Source organism: Crocodylus siamensis, chromosome 1 (genome assembly GCF_052110815.1).
Source record: "Crocodylus siamensis isolate JL-2025a chromosome 1, ASM5211081v1, whole genome shotgun sequence".
Taxonomy (NCBI): Eukaryota; Metazoa; Chordata; order Crocodylia; family Crocodylidae; genus Crocodylus; species Crocodylus siamensis.
The window spans coordinates 317,866,479-317,891,995 of record NC_143395.1 but is presented as its reverse complement, the minus strand read 5'-3'; the positions used below and the strand labels follow the sequence as shown (position 1 = coordinate 317,891,995).

General features: G+C 42.1%; 1 protein-coding gene across 5 annotated transcripts in view; it reads left to right on the top strand.

Moving 5' to 3' along the window:
• Positions 1-25,517, top strand: part of CLYBL (citramalyl-CoA lyase) — a 267,622-nt gene that overhangs the window by 116,836 nt on the left and 125,269 nt on the right. Inside the window, exon 1 of one of the 5 annotated variants that reach the window (XM_090022884.1) lies at positions 11,934-12,004. The exons of the other annotated variants lie outside the window; for them this stretch is intronic. Coding sequence (XP_089879010.1) covers positions 11,955-12,004 — 50 coding nt within the window. The 5' untranslated portion in view covers positions 11,934-11,954. Of the gene's footprint in view, positions 1-11,933; positions 12,005-25,517 lie in introns of those variants that run through there. 5 annotated transcript variants of the gene reach the window in all.

Sequence of the window (25,517 nt, the reverse complement as noted above, 5' to 3'; positions counted from 1 at the left end):
ACATCTTACTTTTGAGGAAAATGGTCTGAAGGCAAAAAACTGACAAAAATGGAAGGAAAGGAAACAAGACTGAAAAATCCACAGTTCAACCCTCCTTTTAACCACCACCTGTGGTGCCAGAGAGTATGCAGCTCTAGGATTGGCATTCTTAGCCATCAACAGACTCACCTACAACCCTTTACGTGACCTGTAAAGGGAGTGATCATCCTTGACTATGAGGGATCACCGCTGCCAACCATGTGGAGCAGTTAGATGTCTTGTGAAATTCAGATGCCAGGGCAGAGCTACAGGATTTCAAAAATGCTCCCTCTTAGGGCATCATCTGCCAAGTTCCTATTTTGTTTTAGTTCACTTACTGGACTATTATTTATTCCATGTGGTTTACCCCTTCTCTGCCTCCCTGGTCATTCATTGTTTTGACCTAAGGTCTGATGGATGCTTTACTAGAACTCATCACATGCCTAATAGTTTACTTGTGCTGAATACCTGCCTGAATCAAGACCATAATCTCTCCTATAATCCCTCCATCTTAATATATGGTTTTCCCATTATTCACCTGTTTGACCTTTGCACTTGCCCTTGCCTATCTCCTTGCCCTCACTTCGGGCTCCTTTCCCTGCATAGATAAGTATACTCTGGTTTGTCCCATACTTACTGTACTTACCTTAGACCTTTCCTATTTCTCCAACCATTTAGTTTCCTGCTTATAATTATTGCATTTCCTCCTTTGACACAGTCCCTGGATCTAATTCAGACTAGTTTCTACCTTTTAGGTATCACAGAAATTGACTCTCAAAAAATCTACATTAACTTTGTCCTCAGGACCTCTTCCCTATCTTTATTTTCTTTGACTTGCTTCCGACTTCGATGGTGTTGAGCCCTCTTTCCCATGTGACATGCTTCTTTTCATTTTGCGTTTCTCAGTAGCATCCTTTCCTGCTTCCCCATCTGCATCTCTGGCCATTCTTTCAGTATGTCTTTTCCTGGTTCCTCCTTTCTCCTGTGGGAGTTCTCCATATCTCTGTCCATATAACCAAGTCTTGCTTTTTCTGTTGCAACATTTTTAAAATGTAGCCCTGCCTCTCAGTCCCAACAAGTATACCATGGATGTTTGTGGCTGCATTATCTCCTGCTTGACCACTACAGCCTTCTCTCATTGGGCCTTTTGAATACCAGCTTTGCTGCATGTGGTCTAAATGCTGCTCACTCTGAATTGCTTCCATTGTGCTGCACAACAGTTTTCAACAACTTGTCCTTGGTCTCCTGTTCTTATCTGGCAGACCTGGTTTCCTGCAGGATATGCTTTCAACTCCATGAGTCACACCAGCGTTCATACTCTTTTCATCTCTGCATCTCACAAATGCCCTGTGCTTTCTTCCACATTGCCCCTTACATTGAATGGCCCTCCAAAAAGCCTCCACTTTCACCTCATTCAAAGCACTCTTAGCAGTCCAGTTCTGCAGAATCATCTACAAGAACACGAAGTGTTTATAAGAGAATAGAATATTAAATAAATGATGTTAAATAGTTTCCTTTTAAAATCTAACCAGTGACTTATTTTAACTAACTGACAGAACAACTTGCAGAGGCAAAAATAAATTTCACTCCTAATGTTTTGAATGTAGCATATATGGGGCAGACGCTAGCAACATTCTTGGAAGAGTCAAGTGAAAACAACTGTTAGCATGGAGAAGACATCTTACAATATAACTGTTAGACAGCTGTGTAGGTCAGGAGCAGAGAATATTGTATCTTAAAGGTACCATCTACACAAATATTTTGTTAAGAGGGAAGAAGCAAGAAAAGCTGACTTCTTAGGACAAGTGGTCTTTTGAGTAATATGGACAATTGGCTCTGTGTGGCAGTGCCCCTTTGGGTGCCTGCCACTTTAAGGGCAGAGTCAGGCATCTGCCAGGTGCCTGATGGCGGCAGCCATTTTGAGAGCCAGGTATATAAAGGCTACAGTTTGCTGCTGCCAGCCCAGGTTGAAACATCCTAAAACTGCACCCTGCTGGGAATGGGTGTCCTGGTGGGGCTTCTGGTGTCCTGGGAGTCCCCAGGAAATGCCAGGCCAATTAGCACACTTATGAAAGGCAGGTCAGGGCACCTTAACCCCTAGCTCCCATAATTCCCACAAATGGCTACGGCCACCTGAGCTTTGGGGAGGTGGAAGACCCCAGGCGAGGAGTGAGGGCCAGGCATGGCTTTGGCCACCTGAGGCCGCAGGGAGGATGACCCCGGAGGCCCCTGGTTGGGGATAGTTGTGTGGCCATGGAGAGAGAGGGCAGTTGCGAAGGCCTAAGAGGGCATGGATGTAGGTGGCCCTGCACAGAGTAGGGTTGAATGGGAGTAGGCCTGGAGGACTGTATGTGAGGGGGGCTGAGTAGGGCTGAACAGGAAGTAAGCCTGAAGTAGTTGATTGTGAAGATGATGAGAAGACCCCAGGGTGGAGCATGGTGTAGAGGCCCCAGAATGGCTATAGTAGGAGCCCCACATGTAGGGAAGAGGCCAATGTATTTTTTCAGATGCCTGAGGCCGCAGTTGAGCCTGAGGCCAAGTAGGAGGGGCTCAGCCTCAGAGTTAGGGACAGGTCCTGACCCTGGTAAGTCCTCCACCACAAAGAGGCCAAGTGTGGGTAAAAAATTACAGAAAGGGAGAGCACAATGACCTGCTGCTCCAGGGAGGGAGAGAGAGTCCCTGTGAGATCCAGGAGCACCAGTTGTGGTGTGAGGGAACATCATTTGGGCTTGTGTCATCCGCGAGGCTTGGGATGCAATACAGGGGTGGTTGGAGCAGCATACAAAGGCCCAGGAGAACAGGGCTGCCAAAGGGCAGCCTCCCACCTAATTAAGACACCAATTAATAAACAATAAGATATGACAGGTGAGAGAGGTGGGCAGTTAGCCCAGAAACAGGTGGAAGGGGCTAGGAAGGCCCACCTGTTATAGGCCCCAACTTGGAAAAACATGAAGAAAATTCAGAAGTACTAAATGGAGAATGGTCCCTTTAAAGAAATGATTAGTGCATGTGTGCAGGCATTTAATTTATCACAATCTAAAGAGATTAGTAATCTAAGTGGAAGGAAAACTTGAACCTGTGCAAGATGAAACAAAATGTCATGGATTTCTATAGCAGGAAAATGTTCTGGTGAAAATTTCCATCTCTAATTTGAATGAACCTCAATGCTATGGTACAATTCTAATCTAGGGTGACCACCTTGTCCAAACTGGAAGGTGGGACACATGCCCACATTGCTCCCTGCCAGTGGTGGCATGGCCAGAGCAAAGCCTAGTGGGTTGGAGGCAGATGTGGGTTTCGCACTGCAGGCTTGAGGCTCTCTACCCTGCTGCCCTTCCCCTGGGAGCCCCGTGCTGGCTGTGCACCCCCTGCCCACCCAGCAGCAGCGGGGAGGTGGGGTGGTGGCATGTAGTTGTATTCCCAGCTGCTGCCAGGTTGGCAGGAGGCGTGTGGCTAACATGAGGCTCCCAGGGGAAGGGCAGCAGGGTAAGGAGGTACACAGTGGACCCACAGTGGTCAGCACGCATCTACCTCCACACAAATCAGGGGGGCACATGCAGAGCTGACCCAAGCAGGGTGCGGGGCCCAGGGCAAATCAGCCCATGCGGGGCCCCACCCTGTTCCAATCCAGACCCCGGACCTGAAGAAGTTGCTGCTGCCAATGGCAGCAGCATCAGCAGCAGTGGGGAGTGGGGGTAGCGAGCGGCTGGGCACAGAGACACTGCTCCACCCAGCTCCGCACTGCTGCTGCTCTGCCCCACCCTATAGGGCCCCCCAAAGTGCAGGGCCTGGGGCAGTCTCCCCAATTTGCCTCTTCAGGGATGGCCCTGGGCACATGCCCCCCATGCTCCCCTCCTTGTGGGGTGCATGTAGTGGTGGGGAGCCACCCCCCCTTGTACCCTCTGGATGAGCTGCCCCCAGGGCTCCATCCCTCTTCCCACCCTGGGGCCACATGCACCACCCTGCCTGGGTAGCATCCCCAGTCCCTGCTCTACTACCCCCCTCACCCTCTCACCATGGGGGCCTTGATCTGCCCCCCCGTGCCTCCTCCCCCCACCCTCCCGTACCCTTATCTGCAAGGAATTGCTCTCCAGGTTACCCAGCTTATCCCCAGCCATGTGCATGTGTGCAGGCATGCATGTGCATGTGGCGCCCCCTGTGTTCCGCTCACAGCACCACCAAGCAGTCCCTTGCAGGCTGGAATGCTGCCCACCTGCAAAGGGAAACATGGATCCCTGCACAATCCTGTGAATCTGGGACAAATGCTGTCTCAAAGTCATGCAGCCTGTGACCAGGACCTGATCTCACTGAAGGACTGTCCCACCCAATTAGGGACAGGTGGTCACCCTGTTCTTACCTGGTGTGAGACTGAGGCTACAAATATGAAAAGCATTTAAAATTCCTTCTGTATTTTATAAGAACATAGCAACTTCTTACACAGAAGACTGCAGGACTGAGTAAAAAATGTGGATCCTAATCCTGTGAAGAGAACCACACGGGTGGATCCCTCTACATACATATTACTCCACTGACTTCTCTGCAGTTCTATACACGCAAGGATCTGCCTGCTTGATTGTCTCTTGTAAAATCAAGGCTTTGCATCCTGCAGTATCCCAGGGATTTGAATTGAGAAAGGCAGGCCTAGGATTCATAGAAAATTTCAGCAGCATCCTTTAAACAGATCATCAGTTGGGTTTCCCATTTGTTCTGGCTTGTTCTGTTTAATTGAGGCCCACATTTTCAACGATACGTGAATATGGACTTCTGCATCCATCTTGCTTGGAGATGCAACTCCCCCTGAGTTATGCAGGCATCCTAAGGGTGTTGCATATGCTTACCTATATTCCATTGTCTCGTAAGTCAGTGATTCTCAGCCAGGTGCCTGAGTACCCTAGGGTACTGTGAGTTTCCTTGATGGGTGTTTTAGGCTGCTGCTCAATAGTAGTGCTATTAGGAGTGCAGACAAATACACATGATTAGAAGGATAAATCCAGAGATTTCAAATAGGAACCCACAGTGCCACAAACAGTCTGATCTGTTGTGGTCTAAGTTCTTGCAATAGAAAAAATGTTCAGTTATTTTTCTATAGTCAAAAAATGAGTGAAAATTAAGAGTTGGTGTTTTCTGAGGGGTGCCTTGAGTTTAACAAAGTTGAGAGCCACTGCTCTAGGTTCTTGCACAGCTCTTATTGCCACAGTGTCAGAGATCCTTCCTGCAGTGCATTAAGTACTTGGACGAGGGGGTGGAAAGCACGCTGTCCAAGTTTGCTGATGACACTAAGATGTGGGGTGAGGTGGACACACTTGAAGGGAGAGAGAGGCTGCAAACAGATTTAGACAGACTACGAAAGTGGGCAGATGAGAATAGGATGGGGTTCAACGTAGATAAATGCAGGGTGCTGCACCTTGGGAGAAGAAATCCACAGCATACATACAGGTTGGGGAGTTCCCTCCTTGAAAGCACAGAGGCAGAACGGGATCTTGGAGTCATTATTAATTCCAAGATGAACATGAGCCGCCAATGCCAGACCGGCCAGCAAAGCCAACCATACCTTGTCATTCATCCAAAGATGCATCTCAAGCCGGTCCAGAGAGGTGATGCTTCCCCTCTATGCGACTTTGGTCAGGCCTCAATCGGTACTAGGCACCGCACTTCAAAAGGGATGTGGCCAGCCTGGAGAGGGTTCAGAGGACAGGGTTCAGCTTGGTGAGAGGGCAGCAGGACAGGCCCTATGAGTAGAAACTGAGGGACCTGGACCTGTTCAGCCTCAGTAGGAGGAGGCTGAGTGGGGACCTGGTGGCTGCCTACAAACTCATCAAGGGAGATCAACAGCAAATAGGTAGATCCCTTTTCTCCCCAGCACCACTTGGGGTGACAAGGAACAATGGTAATAAGCTGATGGAGAATAGGTTTAGGTTAGAGATCAGAAGGCAATATTTTACAGTTAGGGTGGCCAAAATCTGGAACCAACTTCCCAGGGAAGTGGTCCTCGCCCCTACCTTGGGCAAATTCAAGAGGAGGCTGGATGATCACCTGTCTGGGGTCTTGTGAACCCAGCATCATTCCTGCCTGTGGCAGGGGGTTAGATGATCTGTTCAGGTCCCTCCTGAGCCTAGCTACTATGAAACTATGAAGTAACATGACCAGAATCCCTCACATGCTTTTTCTTCTCTCTCCGCAGAGACAGAATTGTTGGTGCAGCAGAGTGGTTTTCTTTTGGGGTTTTTTTTTAATCTAGATATCTGCATGTTTAGAATGGAGAAGACAAGCTAAAGAAGTGTATTTTGCACTTGGAACACAAGGTAGTGAGGGCTCAGAGCTCTACTGGAAGTTCATCCACACTTTTAGGGCACATGCAGACATTTGCAGGACCTGATCTACGATCATGTGGCTCATTTTAAGCCATGTGATCATAGATCAGATCCCCAGTGTGCACATGTTTAGTGGTGCCTGGAGCAGTGCCATGAACATGATCTAAGTAAGTTCGGGCAGAGGAGGGGTGGGCAGGATTGTGGGGGTTTTGGCAGGTCTGTGGTAAGTAGAAGGGGTCTTGGTGGGTCATGGGGTAGGGGTTGTCCATATGGGGGTGGAGGGTTGGAGGGCTAAAAATAACCTAGTAAGGTGAGGGGAGGGAAGCGCAGCCCCAGACCTGGGGCAAGAGTCTCAACTTCCCCAGCCCTGAGGCTGCTCTCTGAACATGTAAACGTGTTTGGTTAATTCCAGCATGGGTTAGCTCAATCTGCACAGTGCACCTCCTTAGGTAAACTAAGTTAGATCAGGCCGGCCATTTCTTGCCTGTTCTAAACTCCCCAAACATATGTACAGTTTGGCACCTAGACTGATCTAACCCTAATTAGGTTGATCTAAGTGTAATGTCTTTACATACCCTTGGAGAAGCTCCAAGAATTCTCTTTCTCAGCACAGACAAGTGTCACCCTTCAGGTAATACGTGTAGATGCACACAGGTACAGGCCAAATAAATTGCATCTGTAAAGGGATTATGCCTCTTTGGTTTTGGAAAACAATCTGATTTCAATACCTCTGCAGCTCTGAATGTGCTCATGTCTTCTGGGGTCTGACTGTGTTGCGGGGCACTCCCGCACCCCGCTCCTAAGGAGATGCCCCAGGAAGAGGAGAGGTGTAACAGGGCACCAGGGTGTCTGCTACTAGCAGGAGGAATAGGGCTGCTGAAGCACCCTGGAGCAACACAGATGGGGGTTGCTAGGGCAACCAGGCAGGTCAGGTGGCCAGGAGGGGGCAGGGCCAGGCCCTTATAAACAGCTAGGCCAAAGCCTAGCTGGCAGTACCCTTCTGGATGCCACAGGAGCAGGAGCTCTGTGGCTGAGCTGAGCGGCCAGAGTCGGGGGTTGCAGCCTTACCTTACTGACCGGCTGCAATGATGCTAGGGACGAGGACACCCTGATAAGAGGTAGGGCTGGAAGCCTGAGAGGGGCCGAGAGTTTGCATTACGAGCGGGTAGGCTCTTTGTTGGTTTTGTTACAGCCGTTCGGGCTTGGCTTGAGTTATAGTTAACCGGAGGACCGGGTGAGGCTGTAGGGGAGCGAGGAGGCCTCAGCGGGGCTCCCCAGCAGTTTGGGGGCTCCGGGTGCCCAGTAGGGGCACAGTGTCAGGGGGGCACAACTGTTTGTGCCGGAGTGGCACGGAGCACGGGGTTGGACCCCGGCCCGTAAGGACGGCACTTTGCCCAGTGGGGCAAAAGACCCAGGAAAGGGTCAAGGGGGCCAGGCACGGCTAAGGCCACCTGAGCCCCAAGCCCGGAGAGGGCGCAGCGCGGTGAGCGCGGTACAGGCCCCAGAGAGGGCGAGGCCCGGAGAGGGCGCGGCGCTGAGAGAACGCGATATACAGGCCCCAGAGAGGGCGAGGGCCCAAGAGAGGGCGCGGCGCTGAGAGAGCGCGATATACAGGCCCCAGAGAGGGCGAGGGCCCAAGAGAGGGCGCGGCGCTGAGAGAGCGCGATATACAGGCCCCAGAAAGGGCGAGGCCCCAAGAGAGGGCGCGGCGCTGAGAGAGCGCGGTATACAGGCCCCAGAGAGGGCGAGGCCCAAGAGAGGGCGCAGCGCCGAGAGCGCGGTACAGGCCCAGAGAGGGCGAGGCCTGGAGAGGGCGCAGAACAGAAACGACCCAGGGAAGGGTCAAGGGGGCCAGGCACGGCTACGGCCACTTGAGCCCCAAACACGGGAGATCCGCAAGCGCGGAGGATGCGGCAGAGACCCCGAGTGGGGCCGCAAGTGCAGAGGGTGCGGCGGAGACCCCGAGAGGGGTGAGAGGAGCTAGGGAGACCCAAGGGCGTCAGTAATAGGCCGGTGGGTGAGAGCCCGGCCCAGGGGCGCCAGGTGGGTGACGAGTCCAGGGTGCCAGAGGGAGAGCACCTGAGGGGCAGGGGACCAGACAACGTCCCCCGGGACAGCTGCGAGGCTTGGGGCATGCTAAAGGGAGGTTTTGGAGGCACGCATTTGCCCATAAGGCTGGGGTGAGAGTACCCCCACTTTGGAGCGGAGGTGATACCATCAAGGTGCCGTTAGGTGTGAGTAGGCAGCCTCCCATTCTGAACCTCAACAACAAAGACGTGGCAGGCGAGTAGAGGGTGCCAGACCACCCTAATTGGCACGGCAAAGGGGCACTCGCGAGCTCACGGCCGCTCACGGGGCCATCCGTGACAGACTGCTAAGGGGAACTTTTTCCCTTTACCATATGCCTTGAGGAAGGGATGATATACAACCCTAGGAATGGACCAGAGAATGAGTTGTGACAAATGAATGTTCGTTCTTTTCCTAGTATGTAGTTGAAGTGTCCAGGAAATATGAAGAACCAAGGGTGTTTTGTGATATCTTTTATTGTGTGGTTGGGAGAGATGATAGACAAGCTTTTGAGCACAGTGTCTTTCTTGAGGTCTGGGAAAGAAGCAGGTCAGAAAGAAACCAGTAAGGGGTGATGCTGCACCTTCTTGCCATACACTTACACGCAGAAAAAGAACACCGAGTTCCTAATATTCCTACCATGACCAAGGATGTAATCTGAGCACAGAAGAGAAAGGGTCATTTCTCTCTCTACTGTGCTGCATAGTAGGAACATCAGTTGAATAAAATAGCTGGTGGCTTTGTTTCTTCTGCTAGGGATGTTATTCAGGCACCTGGCAATGATGTTTAAGACAGTACTATGTTGTGGTTCATCCATGCTTCAGGCCAGATCTTTAGCTGCTATAAACTGAGATTGTTCCACCCATTGTGAGCTGAAGCTTTCTAACCAGTAACTGGTACTGAAAAGTATTTCTGCCTGGTTCACCTTTCTGCCTCAGAATTGCTGTTTTGCTGAGACTTTCTGGGTTAATTATATTGTCTGAGGCATAGGAAGGGACAGAAGTGATCATAATAAAAATAATCAATAATAGAAAATGATTTTATAATAATTTATATGCCTCCAAAATTCCTCATCATTTATTATTTTTGTGGGAATCAGCTTATCAGCAGATTTAATATACACATGCATTTTCTATGTGGATATGACCAACAGAATCTGACTGTAATGTGCTACCTTCCCTTTTTCAACAATCAAAACAGGTGGATTCTAGTTTCAGTGTTAATTGTTTATTATAAATATAACATTTAAAAATCTTTAGACCTCTCTATAGTAGCGTATATATTACTTCGCGTTTTCCCCTCAGATGACACAAGATAAAAGGAAAGCATTTGCTCAACTGAAAGAGCATTGTGCAGAAAAAGATGCACATGTCACAATTTCATTTTTCCAGGAAAGCTGATAGTAATCTAATCTCTGACAACTGTTCAGATGGTGTCAGAGATATTATCTAGGGGTGCACCAATAGAGATTTTGGGGGCTGATACTAATAACCAATTTTTAAGGAGGCATATCGGCTGATACCGATCCAATTTCTGATATAGCTGCGTGCAGCTGGTAACTCTGTTGTGATGGATGGAGAGTGGGGAGGAAAGGGGTGTGAAGGGGCAGATCAAGGCCCCTGTGGTGAGGGAGGGAATGAGGCAGGCGCTGGGACAGGAACTGCCCAGCCGTGGCAGGACACGGAGAGAGATGGAGCCATGGCCACGCCCTACCCCACCCTGGCTGTGCAGCTCCCTACTCCCTCCCTCACTGTGGGAGCCTTGATCTGCCCCCCCCACACGCACTCCTTCCCTTCCTCCAGCCCTTCTACTACAACAGACTTACCAGCTGCACGCAGCTCTCCACGCTGCTGGGCTGTAGTCCTCACCATCTACGTGCTGCGCTGTGGCTGTATGTATACATGGGGCATTTGTTGGCCAAATTGTCAGCTACATCAGGCTGATTTCCAGTACAATCACTTTTCTTTATATCGGTGCTGATCCGATATTGGACCAATGTATCGGTGCACCTCTAATATTAGCTCAACTAAAATGTTATTGGACATGATCAAAACTGAAAACTTCATGGCATTTTCCATCATCAGTTAAATAGATGATGAATGACAATGTGTGATTGGAAGCTGAAACTGTTTCAGATCTCCCACATAATATTTACATAGGTCCTTTTAGCTTTAATTGTGCACTTCTGATGTGTTATGTATCAGTATTAAAACATACTTTTATAGCATTATTTCTCTTTTGTAATAAAGTACAAGTAAAAGGATACCCAAATGAAAAAGGACACAAAACCATGATTTCTCCTTAATTAAGGGGGCAGAGAGACTCCAGGATATGACAGTATTTCCTGCCCCTTTAAAAGTTACGTCTGAGCATGGGATCATAGCAGATGTAGCTTTTAGGGATGTCTTGAAGGAGGACAATGTGGGACTTTTACAGATCATCTCAGGGCATTTTTTCCATTTCTTTGGACTAGCCTAGGGGAAAGCACAAATATGAGGCAGGCATGTTGCTGGGTTTTATGCAGCTGTCCAACAATGGGATACCTCAGACTCAAAACTGACTCATCTAACAGAGAAAGAAAACGGTTGCAAACAAGAAATAGGCCTGGTCCTATATCTTTTTGGAACTGTTGTCTATTATATAACCCAGAACACACACTTAGTAATTATCTACAAAACCATAAAACATAGTTTTTTGGTATCTATCTTTATTTTGTGTAACTAAAAACTGAACAAGTACATTTTCTTTTTCTACTAATATTAGAGTAAGCATTACACAGTGCCAAGAACTTATAGGAAGCCCTTCTAACCTTGTGGCAGTTTGGATGATTTCTTCCTCACTCTCTTTTTGAATAAAGCATTTGCCTTTGTGGTCCATTACCACCTCCTCCTTTTTTCCCCACCCCCTCAGCCATATCCAAAAAATGTGAAACATACAAAGGAAGCAAAGTTGCTTTTAAAGCTTATTCTAAGAAATGAATGTGTTAATTTTATAAATTACTATTATGGTATCGACATTTATCATAAATAGTTCCCTTTTCTGTAAAATGAATTATGAAACTTGTGGTCTAATACAGAAAACCTGCATTTTAACACACTTGAAATATTTGGCAGAAAGAAATTCCAGTAAATGGGGCAATTTGGGAGGTGCACAACTTTGACTCCTGTTAAAATGTATGCAAGTGTCAACTGACTTTGTTGTTAGTTCAGCAACCCACATGCAATTATGTTTGGTACAGCATATATTCATAAGGTAATCTTACCTGTGCAACACAGATAAGAAACTCCCACAGAGCGTGTAATATGAGCAGTTGTACTTATGTACATTGAAACACCAAGAGGGTAGTTTGGGCTTAGCCGAATGAAAAAAATACCTGTTTTTCTAATGGTTAATTTTATTTTTCCTAAAAATATTTTACTGTTTTGCACAAAACCTGTTTCTTCCCCTTCATTATTCTGTCTTTGATTTTAAAAAAAAATCGTATCTGCATGAAGTTTAAATGCAAATTTCTGTATTTTAGAGCTGGTTGTGGCTTCTTTGAAATTAAAACAGCCTGAAATGAGGCCCTGGAGTCTATCTTGTGCCCATTTTGTATGCCTTCTGAAAATGTGAGTGAAAAAAAAGAGAAACAATTACTATTACTACCAAAGTATTTAAAAATACATTTTAAGTATAATTTTCTTTCCTGTTGTTTATACTGACCGCTGCAAGGCTTAATACTGAAATTTGTCGCATTACCACTTTTCCCCCTTTCTGTCACACACATATACCATCTGCTCTTGCGTATGTACATATGCACATCTACAAACAGGATTTTTGTCTTAGAAATTGTGTATCTGGGGAAGTTAAGGTGTAGTAAGCTAAGATGTGAATTTATCATCATCCACTAGCTCTTTGTCACTAATTCCCTGCATGGACTTCACCGGTATGCACCAAGTATGATGTAAAATGGAGTGAACTGTGAAGTGGAGAGACACTTATTCTGCATGTCCACATGTGGAATTACTGTGGACTGTGTACAGATTCATACTGTAACTTACTGCACACCAATTTATATATATGTAGACAGCCCAGGGGGCTGCTCAGGAATAGCTGGCCTAGATTGCCTGTATCTACTTGGTGAAAAGACCCTTGAGCCAGTTGTTTTGAAAAAGGAAAGTGAATTGTCAACTTTCACAATATTATCAATTGTTTCACAATGTTTGATAATTTTCTTAAACCCTCAGCCCCCTATTATTATGTTGTTCTGTGAAAATCTCGGCTTTCATTTTCAGAAAGTAAGTTTCTGGTTCTTGTGGCTACAATAGAAAAATGTGAAAATAAAAAGCCCAGGTGTCCAAACTACAAAAAGCAACCAAAAAGAACCTCCAATGATTTTTTCCCCCAAAGCCGATTACTTTTGAACCCCCCCCTTTTTTTTGGGGGGGGGATGGGGGGAGAGGGAGAGGATTTCATAGACATTTGGGCTGGAAGGGACTCCAGAGTCCAGTCCCCCACCCCAGGGGCAGGAAGTCAGCAGGGATCATAGGATCCCAGCAAGATAAGCATCCAAATGTGTTTTGAAGGCATTCAAAGTGGGTGCTTTGAACTGCCTCAGGTGGCAGTCTGCTCCAAACCTTGGGGGCTCGGACAGTGAAGAAGTTCTTTCTTATGTCCAGCCCGAACCTGTCACAGTGGAGTTTGTGACCATTTGATCGTCTCATCCCTTGGGGGGCTCTGGTGAACAGTCGTTCCCCCAGATCCTGATGAGCACCCCTGATAAGCTTATAGGTGGCCACTAGATCACCCCTGAGCCTGCGCTTTTCCAGGCTGAATAGCCCCATTACTCTCAGCCTCTCATCATAAGGTCTGTTTTCCTGCCCTCTGATCATGCTCATGGCTCTCCTCGGCACCCTCTCAAGCTTCTCCACATCCTTTTTGAATTGCGGAGCCCAAAGCTGGACGCAGTACTCCAGCTGCGGCCTCACCAAGGCTGAGTACAACGGGGGAATGACGTCCTGGGATCTGCCTGAGAAAGGAGGGAAGGGGGAAGGGGCAGGGCTTACTCATGATTTTTTGTATTGCTTGGAGTTGGCAGCGCATTAAGAAAATTGATGCAGAAATGCTTCAGGTAGAGGATGGGGGGATGTGAAATTTAAGGCCCATCACTCTTGGCTTTTAAATGTCGCCTATGAAAGTATGATTAACCCATATAGAAATAAAATAAAGCATTTGGTAGATTTCATTAACTTCTCAAAAATATGTAAGTTAGAGGATAGAGACCACAAACTCTCTGTCTGCCACTACTTTTTATTTTTAATGTGTTAAACTTTAAATAGGAAAGCAGGGATGGTCAAAGCATGAAACTGGGAGTCTGGATTTATTAACTCTACCATGTTGTAAAATGGCCATAATATCTCTCTTACAAGGTTCTTTTGAGGCTAATTAATTTGTAAATTAAGTATGCTGTGGACATGCTTATAATTATTATTGTAATTTACCATGGAAAGACTTCTACAAATTGTTAATGATGAAAAGTGATAGGGGCATAACAAAACTCGTGATTGTATATAATTTTTACATGGTGAATAAAACTTGCATCTGATATTTTGGTCTGATAAACATGCTGGCAATTCACTGCAAGAAGAAATGAACTTCTAGTGCTTTAAGTTAAGGAAGAATTTTTTTATTGCTCATCAAGAATTTAACTGCAACTGGAGCACTTTAAGACAATGTTATACTGTATTTAAGGAACATTATACTACAAATAAGAGTGATATTTCTTTAATTAAAACAGTATGGATATTGCTTAATGAACGCATTTATAAAGCTAATACATGGGGATTAAGGATTCATGTAGTTGCCTTTATTAACTGGTGGAGTTAGTTAAAAAGCTGGTTAAAGAGCAAGTCCATATCAGGCTAGTATTAAATTCTTCTATAGAAATTTCATTGCTCTTATAAATTTGACTGGTTAAAAAAACCCAGATGCTTATTTTGTACTATTCTAAATAATATTACAATATAATTATTATGCATTTGTCCAATTTCTGAAATAAGCTAAGTACCATTTAGAGGACAGGGATATTTGCAAAGCATTTTTGTTCACCATCTGTTTATCTAAGTATTTTTAAAATTCCCATCATCTGAATTAGCAAGTGGGTATGCATTGCTTAGTATAATGATTACTGTTGAACCAATGATATGGAAAGAGAAATACAGTATTTTCGTATCAGTTTATAAACACATTGTGATGCATTTCAGAGATAAACTGTACTTCTCAGAACCCATATTAACTATATTGTTTTTAAAATATATTATTCAGTATCCAGTGTCCTGAAATGTAAGCCAGCCCAGATGTGTTTAACGGAATACAGAAGAAGTCTGTAGTCTAAAATATTTAGAAGAATGGAATCATATTTTTGCTTTTGAGTTTACCCCTCAAAAATATTATAAAATATTCTTCCTTCCTTCTTGGGAGTTTTTTATATATCAATAATGTGCAGACCTTGAAAGGAAAGGCAGACTAGCCTAATTACCTGGAAATTGGACTGTTCCAGAATCCAGAAGTAGCTCCCAATGCTTCAGGCTCTTAAACACGTGGTTCATTTTAAGCATGTGAGTAGTTGTGTGGATACCATTACAGCTATTCATTTGCTCAAGCACATGCTCGAGTGTTTGCAGGATTGATGCTTAAAGTGTGGGAAAAGGACTGCTGTATTGTTTTGCTTTCTGCAGTGAAGAAATACATAGACGTTATTTATTATGCTGTAACTATAACTTGCAGACATTTCTAAGAAGCGCAGAAGAATCATATGGCCAGAGTATGCCTTGACTAATAGTAGAATGGCAGAAGTTGCAAGATGGACTATAACCTATTATTTATGAGTTTCAGTACACAAGATTTCTATAGATTTTTTTTCACTTGAACATAAATTGCAGAGAAATTTGGTAAAAGGAACATGAAGTTCTGTAGGAGAACAAATAGTTAATGTATTTATTTGCTTGTAACTTATCTATATACATGTTCTTTTAATAGTAACTTTTATTTAAATATTTGTTTTATCTAAACATTTTCAACTTCTGAATAATCCCATTTTTGAGTGTATCTTATTTTCACTTGCAATGTAAGTCAAAGTTTTCCCTCTACTTTATGTTATGTGTGCATGACTATCCAAACTGTGTACATTTCAGGGAAAATAGTCACATTATACCAGTGTTATTATTTAACAACCTGAAGTGGCAGTTTATAGATTTAGTTTTTCTCAAAAATATGTGTTTGTTCTTCTTTCTTTTAATTTGTTAGCAGGTCACTCCTAAACGCCTCTGAAGGCTTGGCTGCTTGGAACTCAGATTGTAATCACAGTAATTAGCACTGAATTTTCAAATCTTGATCTCGATCTTGACCCTGCAGCATTTAGCCAACATGTACACAGCTGGATTAGTGGCAGGAATTGAAAGAGCTCAGTTGTGGGGCTGCTCCCTGTAACCTGTTATGGGCATCAGCTCTGAGGAAACAGAGGGGAGCAGCAAGAAAAAGAAAGTGGGGGGGGGGGGGGGAGGCTTAAAACCAAAAAGTGTTACCAGCAGTATTTTCACAAATATTATTACTGTTTTATTGGCAGCATTTTACACATGTAATTCTAAAAATTATGTATATTTATATAAAATGTAGTATTTTATCTGTGGAGAGCATCAGAATATTGGCTGTAGTGAAAAAATATGAATATTTTTCATGTTAAACCAACAGGTTTGTGGGTTTTTGGTAGTGCTTACATAAAGGAAGTACAGCTTCCCAATTCACCCATTTTTCAAAGTCATCCGTTTCTGCATCAATGCCATCCATTATATAGCTGCATCTATTTTTATTATGTATATAAATATTATAAGATAGAACTTAATGCATAATACCGTGTGACCATTTTGTGCGTCTCACTACAAAAAATTCCAAGGTTCCTAGACCTGGGAACCATGTTGTTTTCCTTTTGTTGTATAGATCTGAGCACACTATTGGTCCAACAAATTTTTAAAAAATGATAAATAATAATGATAAATAAGATTATTAATATATGTAATTCATTCTTGAAGAGTATTCTTATTTACTGCCTTAGCACTTATACATATTTTTTCTGAGCTAACATGCGTCATTCTTTTAAACACCTTGATGCATTAGTGAATTTAAATATATTTAAATAAAAACATTTTAATTAAATGTATTAATATTCTTGTCTGACCATAGGAATTAACTGCATTATGTTTTGCTGTAATTTCTTCCAAGACACTATGCACTGAACGAATACATTATATGTTATCCCTTCAGAATAAACAGAGATAAAAAGCATTAACATGTAGAATGCAATTAGTAAAATGTATGTAAACTTTGATATAGATGAACACTTTGATGTTTCTTTAGATTGCATTTGAGAAGAAATTAAATCCATATCTTAGGCAAGTAAATGATATTTTTAGCCCGTATCTTCCTTTAGTTAATGTCTCTCAGCGGACTTTATTTTCTGACAGACAATGTGGAGTTTTTGCATTGCACGTTAGTGATTCTGGTTCAAATAAGTAGCAGCTACTGTCTCAAGGAACCTGAAACTTCAGTAATGATGATAAAGGCAAAAGGAATGTAGGCGGCACAGTTCCAGTCTATAATACTTTAGTGGCCTGACAAAAATTATTCCAGGGTTGCTACAGTATAAGAAAGAGAGAGAATTGTCAAGTATATGTTACATATGTTAAATCTGTCCAAAGCAGGTCACCAATTAACCTTGGATGATAGCAAATATGTACACACAGAGTTTTTGATGCAGGCAGGCTGTTGTCATTAGCAGGTACCATGCCTTGTCACCTTCATTCATTATTTAATCCTCTACAAAACTGACCTGTTTTCTGGTTTTGTTTTGATGTTTTTAATGAGAGGCAATACAAGCTTCTAGTTCTTCTAACGCAAACGAGCAAAAATAGTTTATTAATATATGAAAATTGGTACATATCATTTGAGGGGGTGGGTTTAAGCGAACAAATGTGTTCGTCAATCTAAACTGTGGGGGAGTCTAGAATGATTCTAAACAGCAGGGTCAAACATAGTTGAAAGAACATGACAGGGTAAATAAAAGGTCATTTTTAGGTTTAGGACTGGTGGGAGGAGTAGGTTTGGTTAACTATTTAATCTATGATAGCCTTTTATCATTTTATGGTTTAGGGATCCATTATTTTCAGCCTTTCTCAGTTAGCTTCTGGTTTGTACACAGTCCTTTTTTTTTCTCTCTCTCAGAAAGCTTCTGTTTTCCATTTACATGGACTAAATTGGTTTTACTTTGGTATAAATAGTAACTAAAATGAGACTTCTATACTGAAATGGCTTATATATAATTTGTTTCATTTTCTAGTTTAAATGCTAGAACTGTCTTGTTCTGTACACATTTTTCTGCCTGGCAATTTTTTTTTAAAGGAGCATGGCTTTTCTTTCTCGTTTTCTTTGCCAGTGTATGTTTTGGTTATAGTATAATGTCTAGTAACTGCTTACAGAAGTGTATTTGGAAGTCCTCTTTTCATTTCTCCCCACTACAGTTTTTCCAGCAGGCTACTGCTGCTGTGAGTGACCCCCTCCAACCTGTCCTTTTCAGATCCAAAGCTGTTGCTACAGAGGTTAAATTTCTTAATTCAGTGACTAGTTTGAGCGCTTTTTCTGTCTGCTGCACTGAGTACTCAGCCCTGAGCCTAGGGCAGTATTTTTAACAGGCTTGAAGAACTGTTAACATTTTTAAGGTGAGCATCTTAAAACTTAGTTGAGGCCAGAACCCAGTTCTGATCTTTGTTTAATGTGGTTTTATTAACTGTATAATTCATCTACTTCTAGGGAATTTGTCTTAATTTACATCAGTTAAGGCTCCATTGTTTTGTTAGAATGAAACCATGCATCTTTCAAAGGATTCTTTTACTTATAAGTGATGATTGCTTTTCAAAAGATTTGGAAGCACACAAGCCAGTCCTTTCTATTTTCCCTAGCAAGTAGCTGTTGCTTTATGTTTTGGGGGAAAGTGTATTCTTAGTATTAAAAAAGAGCATCAAGGAAATGACCTCCACTGATTTAGAACAAAGGGAGAAATCACAATGGAAAGCTGTGTGTTTGATATGTTGATAACCCTTAGTTTTGATTTTAGCATAATTGGATCACTCTTAATTGAATTTCCTAGGTAAAAAGTACCTTACCAAAGTTCTGACTCTATTTGAAAGTAGATATCTTGCCTTATCAAAATAACTCTTTTGAAACAAATCATAAATGTACTCTGAATATCCTTACATGAGGATAAATGTGGATTGGAGAGAGCCTATATTCTGAGTTTTTCAATTTATAAAATTATCTTTTGTTTCCAGTTAAAAAGAACTTTAGCATTTTTCATATTAAATTTTTAACAATTGTGAGTAGTTCATTTTTCTGTAAAACTTCAGCCCTTTTCCTTTCCTTTCCTTCTTGATATTTTTATTTCCCTTTTATATGGATACTTGTAGATTTTGTCACTTCAAACGTTAGCTGTTCCTCCTCTTTTCTTTTGCTTTACAATACTCTCTAGGAGAGGTGTTTTCCCCTATCCCCACCCCCCACTTTTTTTTTTTTTTGGTGCATATTCCTCCTCTCTTCTGTGAGATATTGTAGTTGACCAAATTTAAAACACTACAGTATTTAGAATCCCTGCAGTGCCATTTTAAGTATTTGGACCTGGAAAGTGCCCCAAGCAATAACTACCTGAATTGCTTTTAATTACACAATATAGCTGCATCATTTTACTTCAGACTCTTTTTGATTGATGCTGTAAGGCAATTGTAACCATGGATGATGGGATTAAGTGCCTCTTGAAGTGACTTTAGCTTCTTGTGGGAACAAAGGGAAAGAAGAGAACACTTAGTCCCTTTTTGAGTGAACAGCCTTTTTTCACTTGCTATATAAAGAAATACAATTAACAAACATTATCCCCAGAGGTGAATTGAAATGTACATGCAGACAAGAACGGCTCTTGACTGCAATTAGACATATATGATCTGAGGTATTTTGGCCATTCATTAGTGCTAATTGTTTGAGAAACAAGCCCACAGAACAAATGATTAAAATGTTAGTACCATAACTGGGATTATTAGCATGTGTGATAAAATGCATGCTCTGCAGCTGTACCAATAAAACTCATAGGAAAGTCTCTTTGATTTGACAAATACTGAGCTTGGCTCAGTTGCCAGCTTGTTAGTATTTGCATGAGGCCTGCTGATGTTTATAACAAACAACTTATATCTTCTTTTCTTAATTAGAAGGAATTACTATGCAAATGATTGTGCTTTGTAATTTCATATCACTTTCCTTGGACTGGGTCTTTATTTGTGTTGTTTGTCAACTGATTCCTAAAAAAATAAAGTAAAACTAAAAAGAGACCTTTCTCTATTTTGTTCTTCCTAGTTATTTTTATTCTTTTTTTCATTGACATAACAGGAGAGATTGTTAGCTGTGTTAGAAGTCAGGCCAAAAGCAGAGTAGAAATGCACTTGATTAAAAGGTACAAGTTTGATGCTTAGGCTGCCCAGACTGCACGTGGTCTTTGGGTCTTGTTTCACTTCTCTAAACTTGACCTTCATGAACATACAGGCCAAGATCATGTGTCTGTGAGTTCAGAAATGTGCAAAAGTATCACATGAAATGAACTGTTTTGTTTATTGCTTTATTCAGGCCCCTAGCTACATTTTTTCTGGAAAAATTGGCCTGTATATGTTGCAAAGGTTGACAGAACAAGAGGTTTGGCATAACAACATAGCATGTCTGCCGTGTGTTAGAAACAATGTGGTGATGCAGCCCTTCCAAAATGATTTGCCTTGACTAATAAATATTGAAAGGACTGAGATATGGATTCAGGCCTTGATCATACACCAGTTTTTGCATGTTCAGTGTTATGTAATGAGAGTAGTTCTGTTGACTCTGAGATTATGTAAAATGCATAGAATTAAGTATATGGGAGTTTGTGCAAGATCGGGCCCTGAAACTGTAGTATATGCTAGGGAGATTTGGTGTCTTGCATTACTCTCACTAATTTCAGTGACAGCATACAGTTTATATTTGCAAGTGTCATATCTTCCAGTAGTCAGGGTTTTTTTTCTATATTCAGCAAGATTAAATATTTTGAGGGATATTCTATACATAGAATACCTATGAATATTTCTCACTTACCAGCCTTTAAAAAAAATATTGGGTGAACAGAAAGGTACAGTGCTGGATTTGTTAATAACATTTAGATATAATGCCAAGACTTGTCCAGAAATCAATATACTGCAGAACAATGTGATATGAATGAACGTAAGCAAGTTGCAAAGCAAATTAGTAGGTTTTGCCTAATAGCCTCAGGGTGACTGGTGTCTCCTGAGTCTGGGCGGGCACAATTTGTGGGTGAACCTGGGAGAGGGCCAAAAGCCCCATGTCCACTCCTATACTTCTGTGCCGTGGCTTAGAGGCCCCCCATGCCACATGCCACTGGCCCACGTGGCAAAAAAACTGCCCCACCCTGAGCAGTGCCAAGTTGGGGGCCAATCTCAGGGGAGGCATGTGCCCCCCCATGCTCCTCCCTCCACCAGTCGCCTGTGAATAGCCTCATCTTCATATTTATAAATTTAAAAAAAAAACATTAAATTGACAAATTTTCTCTTGCTTTGTGTCCATTTATTTCATTTTAATCTCAGTCATACTTAGTTTTGTATCACTAGAAAAATACTTACACAATCCAAAAGATGCATGTGAAACAGTGTTCTTATTTATGCTATGAGGCTAATAAAAACAGATTTTTTTTGGATATGCAAGTATGTATCCACATAAATGGGACAACATTTGGAAATAGTATACCAATGTATTGACATATGCAGTACTCTAGGCTTTGGTCTTGCCATTGTTTCTCTGAAAGAAATCTCCAGGAAGAGCCTCACTGATGACGGAAGGTCCATTATTAGCATTTCGTTTCTTTAAGCAGCAGAAAAAATGAAAATATGCATGTGCAGAAAAGATGCTATGGGAAAGTAGAAGAATTTTCTTGAGAAGTAAAAGTGGAAACCTATGTGCTATACTTTCACTTGTCATTCTCCTTGATGTATCTAGTGTAGTTATAGTTATCATACCAATACTTGTTACAAATATTGTATTACATTTTTGGCTTACCTTTAATTTTATAGAGAAAATGAGAAAAATAATTTTATGCCTATTGGATGGTCTTTTTTTTTTTTAAACAGAAAACATAGTTATTTTGTTTTTAGCTTTACTTAACTACTTCCAAGACTAGTGACTTGACAAATGGACAGGACAATCTATAATAATGTGAGTTACGAGCAGGGATCTTGGTTTTCTCTGATAACCCCCTCTCCCTCCCCCCAATTTTCAGATGTAAAAAAGTAACCTAAAATCCACATTTGTACATGATTCAAATGAAACACCACTCATAAATATAATTTCATTTTAATTACAGGAAAATGTGGATTTTGGGTAACTTTTTTAATCCTGAATCTGGGGATTTTTTTTTTATCAGAGAAAACCAGGAGCCCTGGTTATGAGAAATGTATACTGAATGAACAGAGTGCTGAAGTTGATGGGCTGAAGGGAAATTCCTAGTGTTCGCTGTTTAAAACTATTCTCAGTCTTCTCAGTTCAAGTGATGGTATTTTGATGGATTAAATCCAGTGCTGCTTTAGAGTCAAATATTCTTTTGGTGGAGACATACTGCTAAACTGCCTACACAAATGCTTAAAGGCATTAGTGGTGGCAATTGACTAGCGATTTCTTTATCTGGTCTAAAGGTCATGGTAGTTTTTTCCTGTTAGATGTTGTGTTACTTCGTGCTGCACTCAGAGAATCAATGCTGAAAAAACTAACCACTGTCTGTTGATAGACAAGAAAACTGACTGGTCAGTTACAGCTAGCAAAGAGTCTTACATAACATGTTTGACAGGGGATACTTCCCAACTTTGTGTGCTCTGGGATTGTAGATTTAGTCTCATCTATCAAATTAGTATGGGTTAGACAGTTACTAATAGACAATCATCAAGAGTGCTTCAAGGGGTACTTGTCTCTGGCATTATAGGTAACTATTAATGGACTGAGTTCTTTGACTTTCTTGTGCCTTTGGGAGGCGCTGGTGGAAGCCATCACAGAAAGAGAATAGAAACTAATCACTTCGTCCCCTTGTATATGTTTACTGAAAAACTGCAGACTTCTTTTACTGACCTCAGTGTCACTCTGAAAAAGACCCTCAATCTTTCTTTAAAATAAACCCGTCTTCTTCTTCTTCCTCTTCCCCCAAAACGTAGTGTATGAGAAAGTGGAATTAAATGGAATTATCTAGCAGCTGTGCTAATTGTCACAGGTTGTGTTTTCTTTCCCACTTTAGCACAACAATATTAGTTGTTTAGGGGAGGAAAAAAAGAGTTGACAAAGGAGTGCGACTCTCAGTTGCACGTCTCCTAGGTACCGAGTGTCAAGATCCCTACTGCATGTTTCTTGAAGCTGCTGCAGTCCTAGATGAAGAAGATTTATTAATAAGGGTAGCACCGGCACTTGTAATAAATAATGCATCATTTTTATTTAACAGGAAAACTGCCCTGTTGATTAGGCCCCATTAAGCTTTACCAGTCATATTACAAACAAGAGAACAGCAGCAGCTTTTTCTGTGCTGCCAAGGTGAGTCCACCGGACAGTTACAGGACTGGCAAGGGACATCTTGGTATGGTTGTCATTTCCAAGGAGGTTCATAGAATTAAAATGACAAAAGAGATTTTTCTTACTCTTTTAAAACATTGAATCTATTATTCATTTTGAAGACACAACCTCTAGGAGAAGAAATCAGTTCTTGACGGGCTGAGTTTTTCAGTGCAGGTCTGACACCTTTCTGCCATTTTTGTGATTTAAATTGACTGGATTCATTTTGGAGTGTTCAGGAAGGGTCAGTGTAGAATTTGAAGCAAACTTGTCAAAGTATGGCAAGTTGGAAGATACTCTATTAATGGAAAAATGAAAAGGTATGTACCAATGACATTTAAGTGTGTTGATTACATCTCCCACATTGAACTTAGAATGGTTTTGCATTATTCAGATATGCTATAAGGTGCTATATCTGCATGGGATAACACATAATAGTGTGGTATGGTAGAATGCTTTTATTTGGATGAGTGAGTTACGGACATCATTCCAAAGCGGTGTCATTAAAAATTTCATATCACACTGTGCCATCATGTGGTTTTAGTTTTTGTTTTATAGGCCACAGTTTTTACAGTGGGATTTCTTATTTCTGTTCACTGAATGGATCAGCTCTCCCTGGAGTGCTGGACACCTCCCCCTCACTTATAATTGCGCTTTCCCTTTTCTCCACAGTTTCCCAATATCCCTGTGACAACTCCTGTAATTGCTCACATGGAGAAATAATACCCTATTTTATTCTGCCCCTCTCAGGTTCATACATCTTGCCTGCCCATCAGTATGGTATGAGAGTCTTCCAGTTGTAAGCAATGAGTCTAGCATCTATCTGTCATTGCATTCTCTTATCCCCTTTCTCCCTGTATTTGTTTGTTGTTTATGTGTACTATGCTACGTAGGCAAGCAAAGTATTTTATCTGCGTTTTAATACAGCTTGGCAGTAAGTAAAATGGTAATAGCTGATACATTTACTTTTTCAGTTAGTCCCAGAGGTAAGCTGAGAGCTGATCATATGCAAAAGACCTATGACCAGAACAAGCCTGGCACACACACATTCCTTCCTCGTTGTTTTATATGAAAGAATGTATTGATTACCTACCTTTGTTGTAAATTATTTCATTTTATAATAAAGGCCTTAATTAACAAAAGAAAATGTAAGCCTAATCATTTTCTCTCCAAGCTCCAAATCCCATTGATGTCTAAATAGGAAGCCACCTGCTTGCTTGGTCCAGTGAGTAAAATGAAGTACAACTGATGTGTTACATCTAATAAGAAAGACTCTATTCTAGGCACATATGATTCAGAAAATACATTTAAAAACAAAATCTGCTTGAAACAGTGCTTAAACAAATACATGCTTGAGAGAGACAAAATGTTTGCTATGGCTAGTAAAGCCCTGCTTGCACAATATTTGTATCATATTTGAACTCTGGATTGGCTAGGATTGTTTTCTGACCTGTACAGACAGGGCTTTTTGGGTGGGGGGAGGGCCTGGGGTTATACATTTATTTGTTTTTTTCTTGTAATAACAGTACTAAACCATGGCATAAACAAAGGTTAGCCAACTATGGCACAAGTGCCACAATTTTACATGAGCAGCCACTGTGCATAGTAGGTGGCAGATAAGGGAGGGGAGAGGCAGCACAGAGAAGGGAGCAGAAAGCAGAGTAGCAGATTGTGTTGAGGAAAGGGATTGGAATGGCAATCGGGGAGAGTGTGGGGCTAACTTGTGGCACACCTGCCAAGATGGTTGATGCTGGTGGTTTCACACTGGTGATAAACAATCAGGTTTAGTCATTCTTCAGCTGCAGCAGTGACAATCCCACCAAATCCTGATCCACAGTAGTCAGGAGTTCTTGTTAAACCAACTGCAGGATGGACAAACTACGTTTGTATTATGTGCTTTGTTTGATTTCAATCTCTAAAACTTGCTGGTGTGACTTTTACTTATTATTGGCAACTGGAATTTACACCTATGTTTAAGATTTGCTAATAGTTTATATTAATCAACTTTTGGCAATTATAATTGTCCCATATTTTAAAATCCGTTCAGGTTACTTTTTCATGTCCTCCTCAGACTGTATTAATTTGGAAAGTTTCAACTAAAATAGATAAGTCACTTCTAGGAGAAGCATTAAAGGGAAAATATTCTGCCCATGATACAAAATTATTACCACCGTTTTACAAGGAAGCTTTGTCACCTGTATGCTTTGAAGCAAGGACTTAAAATTTAGCAGATAGTCAGAAATATACTTCTTGCTGTCCTTGTGAAAATCTGCCATGTTATAAACCTCTGAAGAATCCCAGGTTCACACACCCTCAGTAGAAGTTTGGTGGAAGCTGCTTCTATTATTCTCTGAAAAGTCCATTTTGTGATGGCCCATCCCCAAACAGGTCTCACTCTTGATTACACTGCTTCACCCTAGGGAGTGG